A 24,140-nucleotide genomic window follows, 5' to 3' on the forward strand; every position below is an offset into this window, starting at 1 on the left:
CACTGCCCCTTAGGTGCCCTGGAGGAGATGACTCTGCCTGTTTAGCTTACTGAAGGTACTGTGATCTTATTGTTTCTATCAGGGGAAAGGTACAGGAAAGTAGAGATGGGCATTGCCTGGTAGACATCAAAGATCAGTGGCCCCATAGATAGCCGTGTATTTCCAAAGAGATTTCTCCACCAGATGCCTCTTCTGCTTCTGGTGCCTCTCTATTTGGTAGTGGTTCTGCCCCATTCCCGCTTGGTGTTTATCCTTCTGCTACTCAGGGATGCTCTACCCAAGAGGGAGTTTCCTCCGACTCCTCCCAGGATGAAATATCTATGATATTTTTGGCTGAACCTTACTCAGAAACTCCATCCTTAAGTATCCCTATGCCAAGTATTGTGTCCGTTGTTTGGAGATTCAGAATTAGAGTCTACGTAAGAGATTACACTAGAGGACTTTTGGAAAGTGGTAATTAGGTCATGGGGGGGGGGGGGTGGGGGTAAGGGGAAGGAGGATTAAGCCAACAAGTCCTCAACTATGTCATCCTTCTTAGCAGATAGTAGACAAATGTTCTGAGATGGAAAAAAAAAGATTACATCTATGGACACCAGACTGTCTCAAGTAGCTGCATTGGGTTCTAGTTTATAGGCTTCTTCAACATCTTTTATTAAAGACAGTCTGATTTTGCATAGGCAGTTAGAATATCTTGAAAATAAAATTAATGCAAAGATTTCAAGTATACTGTATTTTCCTTGTTACTGCCTTGAGGTACTTTTGCGTAGATATTTAAATGATTTTGTTGTATAGATATTTGAAGGAAATATTGATTTTTGAAAATGTTAATAATATGGCCCTTCTCAAATTATTACATTTCTATTTCTTGAGCCAGGTTCAGTTGAATGAGCCCAGAAGGTAGCCAATGAAACTGATTCCCCAGATTTAACAGTATTTTTGGAGACTTCTCAGGAAGTTATATTAACTAAAAAGAAGAATACTTAAAGTTCATTTTCGAAAGCAATGGTGCTCAGTTTTGTGGCCATCCTGCCTGGAGTTTTCTGGATGTGGCACTGGCAACTTAACTGTGCCAGATGGAGTTTCCCTGTAAATGTTTGATAAGAATTAATGACATTAACTTTGTATTTTTTTCCTTATTTGACTCAGCTTAAAAGATTTCTGATTGACAGGGATATTCCAAACAAAGGGTAAATTTTGTGGACTGTTTGAAATGGCAAGATATTGTGGATTTAGAATGAATTATCTGAATTCTGATTTTATTTATTCTGATGTCTATTTACTGTTACCATTAATGTGGTCTAAGTTTATTTCTTCATGGAAATATTTGTATTAATTCAAATATATATCTATCTACCTATATCATATCATATCTATCTATCTATCTATATAGATAGATATAGATAGCTTGATACATATATATATACACACACATAGATAGATAGATATAGATTGATAGCTAGAGATGTATGTAGACATATATAATATAGATATATGCATACAGTCTCAGCATACACTGATTCATATAGATTACCTTTTGGGCATAGTGGAATTTTCTTGTTCATATATCTAATGCTTCAAGATCATTATAAGGCCAGTTCACAATTGATGTTTTCAATTAATCCAGGGTTTACTCTGTATATTTTAAGACAATGTATTATTCAACAGTGTGGGATGCTATCAAAAGCTTTCTTACAATCTTGTCTGCTGAGCCCCCCAAAACCCACTACCCCCAACTGTACACCACTATCATAGCCCTTATGGGTGAAGAGGACACCTAAATGTGGGTAGAGTGGGTTTTTGGTGAGTTTGGGAGGGTTTACAGTTTCGTCCACAAATGTCACAGGTAGGGCGAGGTAGGAGCCTGGGTCTACTTGTCTGCAGTGCACTGCACCCATCACTAGACTACTCTAGGGACCTGCATGCTGTTCTAATGGACCTGAGTATAACATTTGAGGCTGGCACAGAGAATGGCAATTAATGTTTTTCATCACATTTTTGTGGGGAGGGAAGGGGTTAGTGACCACTGGGGGAATAAGGGGAGGTCATCCCTGATTCCCTCCAGTGGTCATCTGGGTATTAAGGGCACCTTTTTGTGCCTTATTCGTTACAAAAACAGGTCCAGCTCAAAACGTCTGTTTTAGTCCTGGACGTTTTTGTTTTGTTCTATTATGGCTGAAAAACGTCTAAATCTTAGGAACGCCCAAGTCCCAGCCTGAACACACCCCTGACATGCCCCCTTGAGATTTGGATGCACTTCTGATGGACTTCATAGAAAACCGTCTAAAAATAGGTTTCGAAAATACTGATTTAGACATTTTTGTGAGAAAAACGTCCAAATGCTGCTTTATGCTACTTTTTAGACGTGTTTCTGTTTTGAAAATGAGCCCAATAGTAACATAGTAAATGACGGCAGATAAAGACTTGTATGATCCATCCAGTCTACCCAACAAGATATACTCATTTTACATGGTAGGTGATACTTTATATGTATACCCAAGTTTGAATTGTCCTTGCCATTCTCAGGGCACAGATTGTAGAAGTCTGCCCAGCACTGTTCTTGTACTAAAAGTTCCGGCTAATGTCAAAACACCTTAAAATTTACACTCCAGCCCATCCATATCTATTCAGTCACGATCAGGGCACAGACCGTAGAAGTCTGCCCAGCACCGGTTTTGCTTCTCAATTACCAGTGTTGCCACCCAATCTCTGTTAAGATTCCATGGATCTATTCCTTCTAAACAGGATTCCTTGTGCTTATCCCACACGTTTGAATTCCATTACCGTTTTCATCTCCACCATCTCCCACAGGAGGGCATTCCATGTATCCACCACCCTCTCCCCGTGAAAAAAATACTTCCTGACATTACTCTTGAGTCTGACCCCCTTTAACCTCAATTCATGTCCTCTAGTTCTACCGCTCTCCCCTCTCCAGAAAAGGTTTGTTTGCAGATTAATACCTTTCAAATATTTGAACATCTGTATCATGTCACCCCTGTTTCTCCTTTCCTCCAAGAAATACATGTTAAGGTCGGCAAGTCTCTCCTCGTACGGTTTGCAACGCAAATCCCATAACATTTTTGTAGCTTTTCTTTGCACCATTTCCAGTCTTTTTACATCTTTAGCAAGATATGGCCTCCAAAACTGAACACAATACTCCAAGTGGGGCCTCACCAATGACTTGTAGAGAAGCACCAACACATCCTTTCATCTGCTCGTTATACCCCTCTCTATGCAGCTTAGCATCCTTCTGGCCATGGCTGCCACTTTGTCGCATTGTTTCTTCACCTTCAGACCCTCAGACACCATCATCCCAAGGTCTCTCTCCTGATTTGAGCTTACTAATCTCTTCCCTCCTATCCAGTATCCCTCTTTTGGGTTTCTGCACCCCAAGTGCATCACTCTGCACTTCTTGGCATTAAATTTTAATTGGTGAATATAACAGAAACCTTCATGAAACTTTTAAACAAAAATTATTTCTCTCGTTACTCATATTATATATATAATTACTTTTTGTGCAGAATCCAATAAAATATATAGGTATTTATTTGTTGTGCTCAGTTTTTTGGTGTATTGCTGTGGACTGAAAATCCAAGCTTAGCAGGGACACCACCCTTACATCATAGCACATCCTACCTCCATCCTAATAATGCTGTTCAATAGATGGGCAAAGTCCAAGAAAAATATTAAGACTTGATGTTCAAAAAAATTGAATAACAGCTACTTAGCTTAAGCAGAGATGTACAGAATCAAAGATCTTCTTCCTGCCAAGTTCTTGTCCACTGCAATACTTTTTTTCAAAAGAATCCTTCCGTGCAAAGTTTAAGAACAAAGAAAACACAGTCCAGCAATTCTAGTTCCCAAGAAAACACAGTCCAGCAATTCTAGTTCCCTACATGGGCCATGTTTCGCCAAACTAATGGCGTCTTCAGGGGAACTGATTGTTCAGCAGAACCAGGGAGGGACAGGGTGGGGCTCCTCCCTGGTTCTGCTGAACAATCAGTTCCCCTGAAGACGCCATTAGTTTGGCGAAACATGGCCCATGTAGGGAACTAGAATTGCTGGACTGTGTTTTCTTGGGAACTAGAATTGCTGGACTGTGTTTTCTTTGTTCTTAAACTTTGCACGGAAGGATTCTTTTGAAAAAAAGTATTGCAGTGGACAAGAACTTGGCAGGAAGAAGATCTTTGATTCTGTACATCTCTGCTTAAGCTAAGTAGCTGTTATTCAATTTTTTTGAACATCAAGTCTTAATATTTTTCTTGGACTTTGCCCATCTATTGAACAGCATTATTAGGATGGAGGTAGGATGTGCTATGATGTAAGGGTGGTGTCCCTGCTAAGCTTGGATTTTCAGTCCACAGCAATACACCAAAAAACTGAGCACAACAAATAAATACCTATATATTTTATTGGATTCTGCACAAAAAGTAATTATATATATAATATGAGTAACGAGAGAAATAATTTTTGTTTAAAAGTTTCATGAAGGTTTCTGTTATATTCACCAATTTTGTAATTTGAAACCGTTTCTTATAGAATACCCAGAATTACGTTTGGTATTATTAAATTTTAATTGCCAGACACTCTACCATTCTTCTAATGTTTGGAGAGCCCTTCTCATTGTTTTTACTCCCTCCAGGGTATCCACTCTATTGACTATACCCTGGAGGGAGCAGAAACAATGAGAAGGGATCTGACCCTTCCAAGCAGCCTGAAGGGAAGAGGGGGGTAGTTTGTTGTGAGCATGGAGCAAAGCAGAAAACAGTTGCTCCCCTCTTCTCCTGTTGCTCCTGCTCCTGGCCCACCAAAACTTCACTTCCACAGTTCCACTTCCTTTTTATCTGCAAATTAAGCCCTGGTATTACTCCATGGTGTGCACAGAGTAATAACAGGGCTTAGTTTCAGCACTGTGTACAGTTCTGGTTGCCACTTTTGAAATAACATAAAAAGGAATTAGAAAAAGTACAAAGAAAAGCAGCTAAATTGATAAAGAAGATACAATGGCACCCTTAAGATGAAAGTTAGTGGCCCTTTTACTAAGCTGTGTTAAGTGGCTAGTGAGGATTTACTGTTCAGTAAGCATTAGCTCAGACCTACGTAATGGCTACTGTGTATAAACACAGGCCAGCATGGTAAGTCCCATGCCAGAAGCTTAATGTAGGTAAAGGTAGTTAGTGAACATGAAGGGATAAAGCACAGGCATGGTCACCTTTGTCAGATAGCATGGGTTCCTGTTATCTGCTAGCTGTCATGACTGCCTATAGCATGGCTGCACTTATTACTACTTCAAGAGATGGCATTACATGTAGCCATGGTACTGGAAGTCTGTCAGCATGTCCTGTGCCTATATAAACATTCCCCCAACCTTTCCTCCTAATCTGATTTCCCCACCCTGATCCTCCATCCCAAAGAGTATACCCTAATCTGATTCCCCCAAAGAGCATACCTCCCAATCTGATAACCTCCTCAAAGAGCACACTCCTGATCACCACCAAAAAAGCATCCTCCTATCCCTCCAAAGAGCATATGCCCCAATCTGATCTTTGCAGGATTGTATTGTATTGTATTGTATTGTATTGTATTTATTTACTTCTATTCCACCTTTAACATGAATTGAAAAGTAGATTACAACAATAAACTTCTGCATTCAGAAGCAGCTTACATGCAACTTGAACCAATGCAGTAAGAGAATGACATCATAAAACATTATAAATTTTGAATGGAAAAAAAAACGTTTTTAAAGATTTTCTAAATAACAAGTATGAATCAGTTTGCCATGATACTACCATGAGAATATCACAAGGAGTTATTGCTGCAATTTTGAACCCAGGGTGGTGCCAGAATGAGAACAGGGGGTGACCACTCCTGTCTCAGACCACTAGACCACTAGAGAAACCCCTGGGTAAGTTCTGAAGGGACCTCTGAAGGGTGGATGGAATTAGGAGAAATGTTCTTGGGGGGGGGGGGGGCATCAGATCAGAGGGATCATGGTGTATGCTCTTTGGGGGAGGAATCGGGGGTTAGCTACTTGGGGGAGACTGGATTGGGGTGAAGGTCATGAGGGCAAGTGCTGCTATAGTATTTTTTTTTAAATTTAACCTGGCACTATGTAATGGCCTATAGCATGAGTCCTCCCACTCCAATTGCCAATGTATGTTTTACTTCTTAGTCTCCATAACTATGTTACATGAAACAGAAAACTACATGACATGGGGGACACTAGTAAACTGAGGAAAGCATTCCTGAAGAATAGAGTTGTTTAAGCACCTGCCTCATGAACAGCAGGAAGAAAATATACCAGTATAATAAAGGAATTTAAAATTACCAGCATAGAGAGAAACAGGAAACTTACAATTGAGAAATCCAGCTGTAGTATTATAGTTTTGAATAAATGAATTTACAATAGAGCATTCTAAAGGTAGATCATGATAAAAGATACTTATTTATAATTTTGCATGGGCATGAACATTAAAATGAATGTTTCCCTTCACCTTCAATCCAGATGTGAACAAAAGCACTGTCAGTTAGATGAGATCTGCTGAGAACCAGGACTTCTGCTTAGTCAATCCTTTCTCACTTTCTAAAAACAAGCCCACTACATTTCACTGGACCCTAACAACTCAAGATTCTAAACATTTTCACATAGAGAAAGGACATCACATTTTGTTTTCCAGAAACGTAGCTTGTCTGTATTATACCTGTCCAGCTGAAGCCAAGATGATCTGCAATGTGAGCTAACCTCTCCTCCGTCCTTTCTTGGTCTTCCTGTGGATCTAAATGTGGTCAAAACAAAACAGCCAAAGATCATCTACAACACATACAAAAAAAAAAAGTTGAGAAAAGTGCCAAGCCCTGCATGTAAAGCCATCACACAGCAGAAAAATTAGCTACCACAGAGCTTTTCATTAGCCAAGTTCTGCATCAAGACAATTCTAAAGCCAGGAAAACAAAATTAAAAAAAGGAATAATACATTTGGATTCAGAAAGGAAAACCAGCTGTTCCCATACCTCTGCAATCAACCTTCAACTGAGGTGAAATTCAGCTGTGGCACCACAAATGCTGTGGGTATGTCATTATTACAGTTTTAAAGATATTTTTACTTAGCTTACCTCAGGTGTTAGAAATTACAAACATGCATGCCAACTGCAATGCTATATATATAGATATATATTATGCATATTTGGATTTACCTCAATATATAAACATTTAAAGGAGGATTTCAATAGAAACCTTTCTCTGCTTTAAGCACACATAAGGCTGAGTTATATGGATCAAGAATTTAGAAGAGGCATGGGAAAAGTAAGAGACCATGCTTAAAAAACCCTCTGCTTTATACATTTTTTACAGAGCGTTACAGTAGCTGCTTCACGAGCACACTATGAAACAAAAGTCATAATTTCTATTACAGATCTTGGAAAGAATAGTGACAGTTTTGGATCTGCCTACTTGTGTTATCTTTGCAGAGTGATAGAGGTAACACAAGTCACCACTGTAACATATAAGAAGGGGAAGGAAAGCCTTAACCTGATCATTATGGGGCTGCAGGATCTGAATTTCATTTTTCCAGTGTTACACATATTTTGCTTTTGTGCAAGCTCATTGTCATTTCCTGTGGGATGACAGATTGTTCTTTTATGAGCTGTAATGGTATTCTGAGAAAATATTCACGATTAAGTCTATACTAGAAGAATGATCACTTTTTTTTAAAGGGAAAGTTTCATGGACACATCCATCAATAGTATTCTTTTATTTCGGAATCAATAGCTTTTTGAAACCTTTCCACCTATAGAAAGATCATTAAATGACAAGTGTTAATCACCACCACTATAAAAGGCATTTTAAAAGCATCCCCATGTGTAAAATAGAGGCATTTGCATATCTACATTAGCTACATGTTTAAATGGCGATTTCAGAATGCTGCTGTTTATACATGGATATAGTTGAGACACAGAGGTTTCAAGACGGTGAGGTGTGGACAAAAATGTCTACATGTATTATCCATTTTACAATGGGAATACACATATATGTGAACAAATTTCCCTTTCACCTTTTGCACCAGCAGCGAGGCAGGCATATGTTAAAAAAAAAGTGTTTTGGCCCCGTTTCAGTTGGGACAGTATTTTTGCCTCAAAAGTTAAAAATATTTTGCAGTTTCCATTCAATGTAGAGTTTCGTTTCAACCGGCCAACTATGTCCCATATTTTAAAAACCCTAGTCATGATTTACATGTGCAAATACCTGCATTCACACGTGTATATCACACACATGTATAAAAGCAGATTTTGAAAAACCAGCATTTACACGTGTATATTTATTTGTAGATTGCAAAGGGGTGCGATTTGGGCAGGGTTGGGTAGAACTAAAATCTAAATGTTTACTCCCTATTTCTGACAGGGAATGTACATGTGCCTCTCTGTATCAACCTCTGGATTTACAGCTGCTCCCATGCACATGTAGGTTTGTAAAAAGGGCTTAGGATTGAGGGAGTACATCCTCTTATGTCCTAATGCTTATTTTCCACTCCAATTTAAAAATAAATAATGATTGAGGCTTCTGGTGTTAATTAGTTGCATGTACACATATAGGTTTGTAAAATGGTTGGTATGTACATATAAGTGGAACAGTAGCCTCATGGTTTGACTAGTGGGGTTGAGAATCTGAGAGCCTGGTTCAAATCCTAGGGGTCCTTTTACTAAGCTAAGTAGGCAGCTATGTGCGCTCAATGCGCACCAATTCAGAATTACCTCCTAGCTACCGCATGGCTTGGGTGGTAATTTCATTTTTATGCGCATCCAGTACGCGTGCCAGAAAGTTTCTGGTGCGCGGCGCTAACCAGGTAGTAATTGGCAGTGTACGCGCGCTGACAATTACCACCCGGTTAACACGTGAGACCTTGCCACTAAGTCAGTGGGTGGTGGTAAGGTCTCAGGCCCAAAATGGACGCACGCCAGTTTTTATTTTGCCGCACATCCATTTTCGGCCAAAACAAAAAGGCCTTTTTTACAGGTGCGCTGAAAAATGGACCTGCGTGCATCCAATACATACATCTACACCAGCACAGGCCATTTTTCAGTGCATCTTAGAAAAAGAACCCCCTACTGTGGATCCTTAAGGTCATAGTAAAGTCACTTAACTGTTTACTGGCTCAGGTACACACTTTAAAGTGTAAGCCTCCTGGGGGACAGGAAAATTCATACTGTACCTGAATTTAAAAAAAGTTGCTGACATTTACATGTGTAGATTGTGGAATACCACCTTGCATGTGTAAATGTTGCCACATCCATGTGCAAATTTTGTTTCCTCCATCCAGGTTTTCAATGTGTATGTTTGTAAAATGGCTGCTCCTGCTGCACGTGCAATCCTGCATGTATTTTAGAAAAAGATGACCTGGATGTATCAATTCTGATTTCTATGTACTATCTAAAATGGGGCTGCACACATACAAGTCCCAGGGTTTTTATGTAGAAGTGCTGCTGCTTATATTTAGAAGCTACTTGGTGATCCTGTTCTCTTTTCCTATGTGCAATTTGGTAAAAGTGTTGCTCTTAGAGAATGTGCTGACAAATATATGCACATTTGCCAGCACTGTACATATTTTCAAAATGTTCTGCATTCAGCAGAGCCTATAGTAAAACACCAGTGGGGCTGAGCATGTCCCAACTTGGACATCTCAATTCTGAATTCAAAGACCTATGCAAAATGCGGATTTATGTGATGCAGTCTAGTGAATCAAGACATTAAAAGAATGCATTCACAGTCAATTTAGATCTTCATCAATATAAATCTACACTTAAGGCCGTGTTTACTAAGCAGCACTAAGGGCTCGTTAGCGTTTTTAGTGTGCACTAAATGCTAATGACACCCATATACTCCTATGGGTGTCTCTAGCATTTAGCATGCACTAAAGACATTAGCGCACCTTAGTTAACATGGCCCTAAGTTTTCTGAATAAACATGGCAAACAAACCATTCTTCAAGCTACTGTCACATCCAGTGTGGATTATTGCAGTAACATTTTTGCTGTTCTCCCCAGATAGTTCATTAATATTTATACCCTTCCTCTACCAACATAACTGGCTCCTTGTTCAGTTTCGTTTTCAATTCAAGATCCTTGATCTTGTGCTTAAAGTACTCCATGCTGGTTTCCCACTCTATTTGACATCCCTAGTAACCCCTATTCTCCTTGCATTCTTCCACTGAACTTTTGATATCTCTTCCATCTAAGAAGGAAATACTAAATAAATCATACAATACACTATATAAAGTAAAAGACACTTTTATATTAGGCTAATATCCTTAATACTGTAGCAAGTTTTAAAATATTGGAAAACTCAAAAACACTAAGATGGAGTCAGCAGTCCAGCAGCGAGAGGGGTGCTATCCAGTCTTTTGCATTGAGTGTCACATGTATGATTATCTCCCAGTTGGTGAGATGTCATATGTTTGCGCCCGATGCAAAGAGCTCCTAGCTCTCAGAGAACATGTCCGTTCTCTTGAGGCTAGAGTAGCAGACTTGGTGGAGCTGAGGGAGACAGAGAGGTACATAGAGGAGACCTACAGGGATGTTGTAGAGAGGTCCCACCTCCAGTCTAGTAGCCCTTGTGCTACCTTGGAGGAGGGAGGTCTCCTAGAAGGAGAGCATCACCCTGGTGAAGTAGGAAGTACTCCTGTAGCCAGGACCTGCCCACCAGGGGATGTACTATCCTCTCGCACTGAGGATATGTCTCCAAGTGCTGCCCGGGAGGGAAAGGTTAGGACAGCTGTTGTAGTTGGTGATTCGATCATTAGGCATATAGATAGCTGGGTGGCTGGTGGACGTGAGGATCGCCTGGAGACTTGCCTGCCTGGTGCGAAGGTGGCTGACCTCACGCATCACCTAGATAGGATTTTAGATAGTGCTGGGGAGGAGTCTGCTGTCTTGGTACATGTGGGTACCAATGACATAGGAAAATGTGGGAGAGAGGTTCTGGAAGCCAAATTTAGGCTCTTAGGTAGAAAGCTCAAATCCAGATCCTCTAGGGTAGCATTTTCTGAAATGCTACCTGTTCCACGTGCAGGGCCCAAGAGACAGGCAGAGCTCCAGAGTCTCAATGCGTGGATGAGACGATGGTGCAGGGAGGAGGGTTTTAGATTTGTTAGGAACTGGGCAACATTCTGGGGAAGGGGGAGCCTATTCCGAAAGGATGGGCTCCACCTTAACCAGGGTGGGACCAGGCTGCTGGCGTCGGCATTTAAAAAGGAGATAGAGCAGCTTTTAAACTAGAAATGGGGGGAAGGCCGACAGTCGCTCAAAAGCGCATGGTTCGAGAAAAGGTATCTTGCAAAGATACCTCACAAACAGGGAAGATAGGGTTTCTGGATAGTGAGGTTGCACAACAGACCGTGGTAGGCCAGGTGCCCTTAAATACAACTAAAGATCAGGCAAAAGATGTCAAATCAATAGTGTCAGGTACTAAGCATCATGCAAATAAGAACAACAAACATACTCTGAAATGTCTATATGCAAATGCTAGGAGTCTAAGAAATAAGATGGGAGAGTTGGAATATATTGCACTAAATGAAAAATTGGATATAATAGGCATTACTGAGACCTGGTGGAAGGAGGATAACCAGTGGGACACTGTCATACCGGGGTACAAAGTATATCGTAATGATAGGGTGGACCGGACTGGTGGAGGGGTAGCATTGTATATTAACGAGAGCCTTGACTCAGATAGATTACAAATTCAGCAGGACACAAATCACACCTTTGAATCACTGTGGGTTGAAATTCCATGTATAAAAGGGAAAAAAATGGTGATAGGAGTGTACTACCGTCCGCCTCGTCAGGATGAGCAGGTAGACACAGAAATGATAAAAGAAATCAGAGACACGAACAAAATGGGCAATGTGATAATAATGGGTGACTTCAATTATCCAAATATAGACTGGGTAAATGTAACATCGGGACACGCTACAGAGATACAATTCCTTGATGAGATCAAGGACAGCTTTATGGAGCAACTGGTGCAGGAGCCGACGAGAGAAGGAAAAATTCTAGACTTGGTCCTTAGTGGAGCGCATGATCTGGTGAGGGACGTTATGGTACTGGGGCCGCTTGATAACAGTGACCATAATATGATCAGTTTTGACATCGACCTTGAAGTAACTGTACACAGAAAGTCAAATACGTTAGCGTTTAACTTTAAAAAAGGAGACTATGATAAAATGAGAAGAACGGTAAAAAAAAAACTTAGGGGGGCAACTGAGAGAGTAAAAACTGTACATCAGGCGTGGATGCTGTTCAAAAATACCATCCTGGAGGCCCAGGCCATACATATTCCGCAAATTAGAAAAGAAAGACGGAAGTCCAAAAGACACCCGGCCTGGTTGAAAAGTGAGGTGAAGGAAGCTATTAGGGCTAAAAGAAACGCCTTCAGAAAATGGAAGAAGGAACCGTCTGAAAATAACAAGAAACAGCATAAGGAGTGTCAAAGCAAATGCAAGGCGCAGATTAAGAAGGCCAAGAGGGAGTATGAAAAAAAGATAGCATTAGAGGCAAAAAAACATAGTAAAGATTTTTTTCGGTATATTAAAAGCAGGAAGCCGGCAAAAGAATCGGTTGGGCCGCTGGATGACCGAGGGGTAAAAGGGGCGATCAAGGAAGACAAAGACGTAGCGGAGAGACTGAATGAATTCTTTGCTTCGGTCTTCACCGAGGAAGATTTGGGTGGGATACCGGTGTCGGAAATGGTATTTCAAGCGGACGAGTCGGAGAAACTTACTGACTTCACGGTAAACCTGGAGGACGTAATGGGGCAGTTCGGCAAACTGAAGAGTAGCAAATCTCCTGGACCAGATGGTATTCATCCTAGAGTACTGATAGAACTGAAAAACGAGCTTGCGGAGCTACTGCTAGTGATATGCAACTTATCCTTAAAATCGAGCGTGGTACCGGAAGATTGGAGGGTGGCCAATGTAACGCCCATTTTTAAAAAAGGCTCCAGGGGAGATCCGGGAAATTATAGACCGGTGAGTCTGACGTCGGTGCCTGGGAAAATGGTAGAGGCTATTATTAAAAACAAAATTACAGAGCACATCCGAGGACATGGATTACTGAGACCAAGTCAGCATGGCTTTTGTGTGGGGAAATCTTGCCTGACCAATTTACTTCAATTCTTTGAAGGAGTGAACAAACATGTGGACAAAGGGGAGTCGGTTGATATTGTGTATCTGGATTTTCAAAAGGCGTTTGACAAGGTACCTCATGAAAGGCTACAGAGGAAATTGGAGGGTCATGGGATAGGAGGAAATGTCCTATTGTGGATTAAAAACTGGTTGAAGGATAGGAAACAGAGAGTGGGGTTAAATGGGCAGTATTCACAATGGAGAAGGGTAGTTAGTGGGGTTCCTCAGGGGTCTGTGCTAGGACCGCTGCTTTTTAATATATTTATAAATGATTTAGAGATGGGAGTAACTAGCGAGGTAATTAAATTTGCTGATGACACAAAGTTATTCAAAGTCGTTAAATCGCGACAGGATTGTGAAAAATTACAAGAGGACCTTACGAGACTGGGAGACTGGGCGGCTAAATGGCAGATGACGTTTAATGTGAGCAAGTGCAAGGTGATGCATGTGGGAAAAAAGAACCCGAATTATAGCTACGTCATGCAAGGTTCCACGTTAGGAGTTACGGACCAAGAAAGGGATCTGGGTGTCGTCGTCGATAACACACTGAAACCTTCTGCTCAGTGTGCTGCTGCGGCTAAGAAAGCAAATAGAATGTTGGGTATTATTAGGAAAGGTATGGAAAACAGGTGTGAGGATGTTATAATGCCGTTGTATCGCTCCATGGTGCGACCGCACCTTGAGTATTGTGTTCAATTCTGGTCGCCGCATCTCAAGAAAGATATAGTAGAATTGGAAAAGGTGCAGCGAAGGGCGACTAAAATGATAGCGGGGATGGGACGACTTCCCTATGAAGAAAGACTAAGGAGGCTAGGGCTATACAGCTTGGAGAAGAGACGGCTGAGGGGAGACATGATAGAGGTATATAAAATAATGAGTGGAGTGGAACAGGTGGATATGAAGCGTCTGTTCACGCTTTCCAAAAATACTAGGACTAGGGGGCATGCGATGAAACTACAGTGTAGTAAATTTAAAACAAATTGGAGAAAATATTTCTTCACCCAACGTGTAATTAAACTCTGGAATTCGTTGCCGGAGAAAGTGGTGAAGGCGGTTAGCTTAGCAGAGTTTAAAAAGGGGTTGGACGGTTTCCTAAAGGACAAGTCCATAAACCGCTACTAAACGGACTGGGAAAAATCCAAAATTCCAGGAATAACATGTATAGAATGTTTGTACGTTTGGGAAGCTTGCCAGGTGCCCTTGGCCTGGATTGGCCGCTGTCGTGGACAGGATGCTGGGCTCGATGGACCCTTGGTCTTTTCCCAGTATGGCATTACTTATGTACTTATGTACTTATGTACTTATGTCTCTCACTCGGTCTCAAAGCATCATTCAGCATTTTCCTTTTTAGCCCCAACTTTATGGAATTCACTGCCATTTCCACTACGAGCTGAACTATCTTATACAAATTGTAAGGCTAGTCTCAAGGCTCATTTATTTATTAACAGGCCGCAGTTGACCTTGCTGGTTCAGATCTGCCCATTTGATTCATCTACCTGGTTTCTTTTTACTCCTGAAAGTATTAAACTATAATCTCTATTCTTTTTCATTTGCTTTCTCCATCCTATCTGATAATGACATTCCTTTCTGATTTTATTCTGTAAACACTACAGGAGGTATAGTGAATTCTTAATAAACGATATATCTGATTATACTCTCTATGCTAGGTGTAATTCTGGTTTAACATTTGTTTTGAATTCCTGAAATAGCCTGGGACAAGAAATCATAACTGTCAGCACACTAGAAGGTATCCAGCTAAGGTATTTCACTAGATGAAATTACCAATCTAAGGGGTGTGTTTACTAAGCCACATTAGTGGTATCTGCGTGGCACTGTCGACACAGCCCATTCAAAGTGAATGGGCTGTGTCAGCACTAGCGCAGAGCCAGCTGCACTAGCACCTTAGTAAACCCCAGCATGTTTCATTCTTCGTAAGTTGATTGTGACTTGATTCCATTAATAAATGGTCATTTCATATCTGTTTCATATTCGTACAACTGTTAAGAATAAAAAGTGATTATAATCATAGCAGAATTGGAAGTAGAAAGAGAAAGAATTACTGCAATTCCTCACTTTCCCTTGAAAACAACGGCTGCACCATAGTTCACAATAATATATACAGTCATAACTGCAAATGATGGTTGTTGATATTAAATCATAATGAATCTTTTCTTTTTAAGAACACTGCTGCAGAAGATGACGCTGCATGAACTTGCATGTATGAAACTGGCACACAACATATTGAAATGAATGGTAATGAGGCTATTCTACTCTCTTCTTCTTTTCTTTCCTCTCCTTTTTTCTCTTCCCTCTTCCATACCTTCTTTCTCTATTCTATTCCCTTCATCTTGCTCTCCTTGCTACTCATTCTTGGCCTAACCTAGTGCTGCAAAACTGGAACTACACTTTCCTATGAAAATTTTGTAGTTCTTTTTCTCTAAATGTTTTCTGTTTTTTTTTAAACTGTAAACCAATTTGATCTGCCAGTTAGCAAAGGCGGTAAAGCAAATCTGAATAAACTAAACTGAACTATTAGTTACTTGGTCACAATGCAGAGAAGTGCACAGAAGAGTTTAAGGCATGCACAACGCCAGAAACTGAATGCCAGGTATGAGCAGGCGTAGAAAGGCTAGCTGAGAAGATTTAATGCTATGAGCATAACAGTACCTGCAACTTTTAAGACAGAATGGGAAGTGACAGTTCTGTGTGCAGGTCTGAGCAGAAATGAAATTGTATCCACACATGTACTGGAATTTTGGTCACACATATCGACATCATAAAATTTTTGTGAGACTGATATTTATCTGCAGAAAAACATTCCAGCACATGCACAGATATGTGCTGACACTCTTGTTTTGCTCCGACACATACACAGTATTAGCTGCCCTCGCCACAAATCCTTGCATGCATTCATCTGGTAGGCTTACCCTGATTAGTACACAGTTCTGCACACTTTGAATTTGCATACGATTAACTTACTGCATCAACGGGCAGACCTTTGTCATTAAATTTGCAGTAAAAGATGTATTCTCAGCCATTGGCACACAGTTTTTGTAGACTTTTCTTATTAAATTTACAGTAAAAGTCGTATTCTCAGGGACAAGGAAATGCTTCCTGTTCCTGTCGAGCCCGCAAAACTTATTTATTTAAGGAATATGTGTGATTCAATATTCACAATCTAGTATGATCAATTTGTAGCTCCTGGTTTGTTTTCCAGATGTCTTGTGATCCGCATTAACCAGTAATTGTATTTGCGGAATAAAAGACCCATATAACATAAAATAACATAACAACATGTGACTTGCATTAAGCTACTATTGAAAAGGGATAAGCTAAATTCAAAAGCTCTCCCTTCCTCCTTGAATGACCTCACAATCAGGTTACTTAACAGAAACACAACAACAGGAAATATATAAAATTAGGATGATCAAACACTTTGATGTAAACATAAAAAGATGAAATAGGAACACTGTCTCTCACCCATGATCAGATTTAGACTCTCAACTGTAAAGTACCACTGTCTCATCAACTCCCCCTCTCCATTTTCCTTTTACTGAGTTGTAATACCATAAGCAGGCAGCCTAAGAACTAAAGAAATTTGCACTATTTAAACCTAGTGTACCTGGACTGTTTCTTAACTGACCTGATGAAGACACGATGACTCTCGAAAACTATTCTGGTATGTGTTTAATCCAATGAAAAGGTATCTACACACTGTTGACCCTTCAAAATGACAATGTTTTGCTATTATATTCTGGCATCTGTTCTACTAATTATATTGTGGATGTGCATCAGACATTCATGGTACAAAAATGAGCAAAATCCATTTATATAACCTACTTACATATTCATGCAGCATAAAATATTAAAAAATGGAAAATATATTTAGTCTGATGGATGGATACATTGATATTCCTTTCAGCTATGCTTTTGATAATAGACAGAAGTTGATTCTTAAATATACCATACTTAAGTGTTAATGACAATTACCCTTTAAACAAAAGCTACTGATAGAGCCAACAGTCCATCTTTTATTAGTAGGAAGCGATTTAGCCAATCTCTGCCAGATCCATCATATTGATATGCCTAACAAAGTTAAAATGTTTAAAAGAATAAAATAATAGGACCATTCTGTGAAAATAGAAAATGGATTTGCATTCTGGAGTTTTCAACAGTAACAGTTTTGTGTAAAAGTCACTATTTTATTTAAGCAACACTGGATAAATTTAAGCATCACTGGATAAAGTATTACAGTACAATATTTGATCTCCAGAAAGCCAGAATTCAGAACTGCAGCCCCAAATGCCAGATGAGCCAAAGGTAAAGGTTTGCATGTGTTTATTGTCAATGCTTTCCACAAGCATTTACAATATGCAATCTTGAGATTGTTTTATAGACAAGAAAATTCTAAGACACAAAAAAAATCAAAACAAAAACCAAACACAGCTTGCACAAACACATTAACAATCACAAAAAGCTGAAATAAAATGAAACACAAATCACCAGATAGGTTAAATCTTTGACATGCGTAGCAGAGGGAATTTCCATAGATGGCAAATACCTTCAGCATGGTCATGGACATTATCATCTGGAATTCGTTCTATCTGAGTCTCAATAGACTCATCCCAAATAGGCCTTGTGTCAAAGATGTCTTCAGGAACTGACTGCTGTGTTTCAACAAGTGGCACATTTTCAATAACTGAAACTTCTAGGGTACTACTTTCATCATCAGAAACTAGCTCTTGTTCTTTTTCAGCCTGTGTAATTCTATCTACTAGCTTTGATGCTTCATCGCTAATCTCTTCAAAGAAATCAATTGAATTTTTATATAGGTCAAGAAACTGTTCTTTGTCTTTTGTGGGACTGGTTGAGCTATGGGAAGATGCACAGCTTTTCATCTTTATTGGCAATCTTGAAGAAAATATCTTTGGTTTAGTCACCTCATCTGATTCTGTTTCAAGAGGCACCTGACTAGACTGCTCTCTGCTCTCTGTTTCTACCTCAGTACAACTTTTAGTTTTCCCTGAGCGCTTTGTTTTGGAGTCTGAGGGAGAACCTGCATCAGATTCGGACTTACTTCGATGATCTTGCTTTAAAGGTAGTTTGGATGCAACTTCTGGGGCTCTGAAGGACTCTGATGAACTGACTGATGTTTCTGTGAATGTAAAATGTTGCTCAGTTCGTTGGAATGATGTTTTGACAGGGATTCTAGACTTTGGCTTTTGCTCGTCTTCATCAGGAATGCTATCCAACAGGGCATGTTCATTTTCTTCTAGATATAGTGACTGGGGTACTGCTGACATGGAAGTACCAGATCTCACTGGGATTTTGGATTTGCTTTCAATGTGAGGTATACTGTCCATGACTGCAGTAGGAATTTCAATCACGGATCTCTCTTCCTCTGGCGAAGAGTCTGGAGACTCCTCATCTTGTTCAGGATATACAGATTTAGCAACTATGGACAAATCTAACTCAACACTTGCTTGAATCTGCTCAGGAGATGCAGGGCAAGGCATCTGAGTGATGTCAAATTTATCACCAGTATCACTAATGGAAAGGGAATGTACATCCAAAATTTCTGTGGCAGTGGTTTCTTTCTTTGGTGATACTGATGAAGCTAATACGCCCATTTTAATTGGAATTCTAGATTTCTGTTCTGCTTTTGTGACTACTGTACTTTTTGTTTCTGCCACTTTCTCTGTAGTCCTTTCCTGATCAAGTCCAGCTGATGCTACCATAGACTCATCTGATTCACGCATCTCAGAGGTTGTCTCACATAATTCTGAAGGGGTAAAAGTTTCAGCAGAGCTTGTAATTTTAGGAGATTCAGCCTCTGTAGTCTTTTCTTTGATTTCTTCAGATAATGCTTCTTCCACACATTCTTCTGCAATCTGGAAAAAGTGAAAGTTTTCATCTGCATAGGTCCTCTTGGTCATATCAATAGCTCCACTTCGGGTCATTTCAAAAAGTTTCCCTTCATGAAACAGAAAAGGATTTTGTTCACTCGTTGGTGTCCCGTCCTCTGTGGGAGTTCGTGCTGGGGTGCTATCTGGTGTTGCACCCTCGGATTGTCTGTCCACCATTAAACCAAATATCTTTTGTTCTTCCTCTTCCACTCGGGCTGCAAAAACTACATCATCTTCTCGTACTGCACTCCAGGTGTCAACATCTGCCTCTGACTTTGTTATTACCGATTTACTAACCTGTTCCTCTCCTTTGCCCCTTTGAACAGGTTGGTCAATTCCGTTGGTATTTAAAGTCCAAGAGGTTGATGAAGATTCATCTGTATCTAACTGCATCATACCAAAACCATCTACTGGTTCTGATTCTATTTTTGGATAAGCTGAGCAATTACTATCTTCTTCAAACAATTTCTCTTCACATGAAGCATGTAAACTAATCGAACTTGCTAGTAATGCATCCTCATGTGATGGTGTCAATGCTGGGGTGGCTATATGATCTTCACTAATTTCAGCTCTAATATCAGTACCAGGGAAAAAATGTTCTGAAGGCACATTTTCATAGGGGCTTGTTATCTGTGGAACTTCACTTGCACCATCAGTGGCAGTGTAATTTATAGCTATATGACATGTACTAAATCCATCTCTGTCAGTGATAAAAGACGAACATTCTTCTGTAGAATGTTCACCATTAACAGCTATTTTAGATATATCAAATGCCTGATAAATGTCTGTGCAGTCACCTTCCAAAAATGGACTGGAAGCAGTTTTGGTTTCTGTTTCCTCAACTGTTTTATCCTGGTCATTAAACTGTGATTCATTGTATTGGGAGTCATAACATTCATCGGGACTATCTGCTTTGGGAGACTTAACTTTTCTAGTAGTAAAATCTGTTTGCATTAGCATCTCTGAATCACTAGCAAGTTTTTGTGATAGAACCTGATGATGTACAGTTTGTGTATCTGTACTTTCATTAGTATCACTAATTACAAGGTGGAATCCCTCACTGAAGTTTGTAAATGAGACATTAGGGCTTACTGTATCACTTTCATCTGGACTATAAAACTTTGCTTTATCTAATTCTATAATTATGTCACCATCACAGTGATGAACATCAAATCCTCCAGCAGACGTTTTATGCTTTATACCTTGCATAAGTGGTTTTCGTTCCATCTCATCTATTGGCTCACTGGCTTCTAATTTTTCCTCCTCCATTCTAGAAGTATGTTGTCTAGAAACAATAGGCTGAAATGCTGTTTCTTCAGGGCTTGAATTAGAATCTACACTAGAACGGAGAGGGGATGGAGGCTGTACCCGAATTACAGGCTCCATCAAGAGACCAGAATCAGCTTCTTTTTTTAGCTGAGTTAACTCAGGCTCACTTTCTGAAGAGGAAGAACTTTTTCGACTTTCAACAGACATAACTACAATTTGCACATCTTCATCGTGCAAGACTTTTAATTTTTCCTCCTCTGATTCAGCCCCATGTGCGGTGTTTTCTCCAGAAATTAGTGCAGATTCTTCCTGCTTGGAATCTTTTTTATACTCCCTTTTCTGCTTTGCTTCTTGTTCAAGTTCATCAAACATTTTTATTTTTGTCACCATCTTAAACATTTCTTCCTCAGGGGTAAACCTCTTCTTTGGTTCATTTTCTGAATCATCCTCAGGTTCTTCGGTAACTTCAGGAATTACGTTTTGTTTAGCAGAAGCTCCTATTGACTGCAGATCTGATACTTTGGGTGTAATTTCATAACTAATCTCTTCAGAGCTTGGGGTTTCAGGGGAAAGAGGACTCTTTCCTGAACTTTCCATGAGAGAAATTTGTTCCAAGCTGTCATCTTCGGCACTTGCGTCAGGGTCTCGGAGAATTCTAGAACGTACAGGTGCCAATTCTGATGAAAGATCTGCTTTGGTGGAGCTAATCTGAAGGGCAGCTTGTTCCACGAGAATGCTAGTCTTCACTGTTTGTTCTACAGGACTGTTTTCAAGAGAGTCACGACACGGTGACTCTTTTGTAGGGCTTGGTTCAATGGAATCTGGTGTTTTGTGTGAGGAGTTATCTTCCATCACTGGACTTGCTTCCAACGAGTCTTTATGACTGATGACCAATGATTCATCTGCTACTGGGCTGCTGCTTTCAATGTCATGACTAGAAAGTGAAAGTTCTAATCCCTGTGGACTTTTAACAGCCACCTGAAAATAAGGTCCTGAAAACTGACCCTGTTTTAAGGAGAAAGAATGTATTTCAGCTGATTCTGAGTAATCTTTGGTATCAATATTTTTCTCACTACTAACATCTTTTGTGACAGAAACTGATTTATTCATCAGCAGCTCATCTGCATTTTCCTTGGGGCTTGTAGATATAGTTATATCTGCATGAAATCTCTTGGAAGTAACAGGATCAGAATCATCAGAAGTGGTTTCCGCAGAGAAGAACTCAGCTGTTTTGTCTTGTAGTGGTGCTTCACAATATTGGGTGGCACCATCATCCCCCAAGGATGCAGATTCAGTTTTAGTAAAATGCATGCCCACCTCCTCTAACAAAGGATCAGCAGAAGGCTTGCAAACCTCAGAGTCTTTAACTGCTGATGATAAATGTGGCTCTGCTTCTCTATGCACTGAGCTACTTTTAGAGTCATTGTCAGTGGCTACAGTTTCTTGGTCAGTTTTCTTTGGTGAGGAAGAAAGGCTTTCTGGGCTTGTTTCTGGAGTCTCTGCCAGTCCTTCATGCTTATAGCTCTCCTCAGAACTGACTTGTGGTGTTCCATCAAGCAGGAGGCTGCCACTAGGAGAATCTGCTACACCTTCATGCTTCAGGCTTTCAGAACTGCCATCAAAAGGTCCGCTTTGCAAAGACAGAGCAGGAAGAAATCCATCTTTTACATATTCTGATGGAAAGGCAATATTGAAAGGGCTTGTTAATATTTGTTCCAAGTGAAACTGTGCTGCTTCAGTGTCTGAAAGCTTTCGGAGCTGTTGATATTTGTCATTGTCCTCAAGTTCTTCTTTAATGACATCAGTAAAATCTGTTGAGGTTTTCCTGTCAGGGCTAATCTGGGGGTCAGTATCTCTATGTTCATCAGTCATCCTCTTCTTCATGAATGGGATTTCCTTTGTGCATTCTTCATCAAATACAGGGTAAAAAGAATCTTTTATTTTATGGCTGTGATCTGTGTGTTCATCTACAGGAGGTGATACGGAACAAATTATTTCTATGCTTTTTTTCCTAAGCTCATCAGAAACATGCACCCCCTCTCTTGGCTCTAAAGCCCCGTATACCTGAAACTGTTGCCCTTCTTGGTCGGTCTGACTTTCTGATATATCTCTTTTTTTGTGTGAAAGTACCTGCCATTTTTCACTTTCTGGATAAACTACTTCTGCTTGAGTTTGTTCTTTGCTGGAGACCTTTCTGATAGGAGTCAATGCACTCTCTGCTGCTGACTTACTTCCTTCAGAGATTTGCTTTTGTTTTATACCTTTTATGGACTTGTGTTCAAAAAGTCCTGATTTTTCCTTGGACGGATCCTGTCCTGACTGGAATGCTTTCATCAGCTCTCGAACTGACATAGTCTCTTCCAGGTGTTCTGTTTTAGCAGAAGGAGAAACAGGTGGATGATGTAACTGTGATGTTTTTTTGGAAGACTCCTCATCAATACAGCCCTTTATTTGAGGTTTAATATGTTTTTTAGTAAGTTCTTTCTGTTCCTCTTCTACTCGCTTCTGAAGAGCCTTAACTTTTTCTTTTATTGAGCCAATTGGAGTCTCTTCTATGACAGGTGACACAGAAGTAATGTCTGAAGTGGGTGCTGAAATTAAACGTGGTTCTTCATCTAATGATTCTTCTGAACTAAACTTGGTAAGACTAGTTTGATCTTCATTGTCTTGCAACCATTCTTCCTTCTGTTGCTCTCTCTCTTTTAATTTCCTTCTAACGGGTTTTTTAATTTCATAAACTGCTTTTCTCTTTTCTTGCACAGTCTGTAAATCAACTGAATCTGAGTCTTGGGTTTGCTTTTCTGATCCCCTGCTGATAACAACAGCTTCAAATCTTTCTTGGATAAATTCTTCTTGGAATGTTTGAGGAACTTCATGAAGAGGCAAATAGGTATTCAGATCCTTTGTAAGGTAGTTTACTATTCCTGCCATATCTTTAGACACTATGCCTTTAGATGTGTCTTCCTTTGGGCCTCTTTCTATCCTAACTTCCACACATAGAGATTCACTGACTTCCGAAAGTGTTCTCTGTCTAGCCTCTTCAACTTCCTCATCGCTTACAACAATCCACTCTTCTTCTTCTATGCATGGCCTATCAGAATGGATCCTCTTGGACACTGGCTCTTCTCCTGTATATGTTCCACTTCTCAAAATTTCATTGACTTTTTCTAAGTCTTCTTTTACTCTTCCAACAATTTCAAATGGCTCTCCTGGTTCTTCTTCTGCTCCTTTCACAATATCCTTCACTTTGATGGGTCTTGTCTTCTCAGCAGAATCCGTGGTCAAGATTGCACTCATCTTGATCAACTCTTGCTTCATCTCAGAAACCTCTGAAAGCAAATCAGGACTTGCTAATATGGGGACTTCATTAACCAGGTGGCTTTTCAGGATAGATGTTTCTGTAGATTCTGTCCCATCATCATCATCATCTTTGAGGTGAATGAAAAACATTAAAGTAAAATGGAAATCAAAAATAGAGATTGAAAAATGGAATCAGGACTTTCACGACACATGAGTCTTTTTTTTTTTTTGATGTGGAAGGGAAGTCAACACAATGGGCTGGGAATGGCTGGTGCATCCAGAGGGTCTTGGGACACAAGAGCGAAGCAAAGCTAAAGGAAAACAAAACTGGAAAGGAAAATGGGCAGGAAATAACTTGCTTAGATTTCACACATGAGCACATCCACACATACAACACCAAAGCAATAACAAATACAATATCCAGGACGAGTAAATAAAGAAGTCATAAATAATCTACAAACACAAACAAAGTGGAAACATAGCGGAATCACACAAAA

The 24,140-nt window shown here is 40.0% G+C and overlaps 1 protein-coding gene across 8 annotated transcripts in view; it reads right to left on the reverse strand.

The window, feature by feature from the left end:
* ANK2 (ankyrin 2) overlaps window positions 1-24,140 on the reverse strand; it is a 512,604-nt gene that overhangs the window by 66,707 nt on the left and 421,757 nt on the right. For 5 of the 8 annotated variants that reach the window (XM_030190840.1, XM_030190841.1, XM_030190837.1 and 2 more), the window contains one exon: window positions 6,699-6,773. In XM_030190840.1, the coding sequence (XP_030046700.1) occupies window positions 6,699-6,773 (75 nt within the window). Of the gene's footprint in view, window positions 1-6,698; window positions 6,774-22,604; window positions 23,772-24,140 lie in introns of all 8 variants that reach the window. The other 3 variants (XM_030190834.1, XM_030190836.1, XM_030190833.1) reach the window with 1 other exon arrangement.

This window comes from Microcaecilia unicolor, chromosome 2, assembly GCF_901765095.1.
Source record: "Microcaecilia unicolor chromosome 2, aMicUni1.1, whole genome shotgun sequence".
NCBI lineage: Eukaryota > Metazoa > Chordata > Amphibia > Gymnophiona > Siphonopidae > Microcaecilia > Microcaecilia unicolor.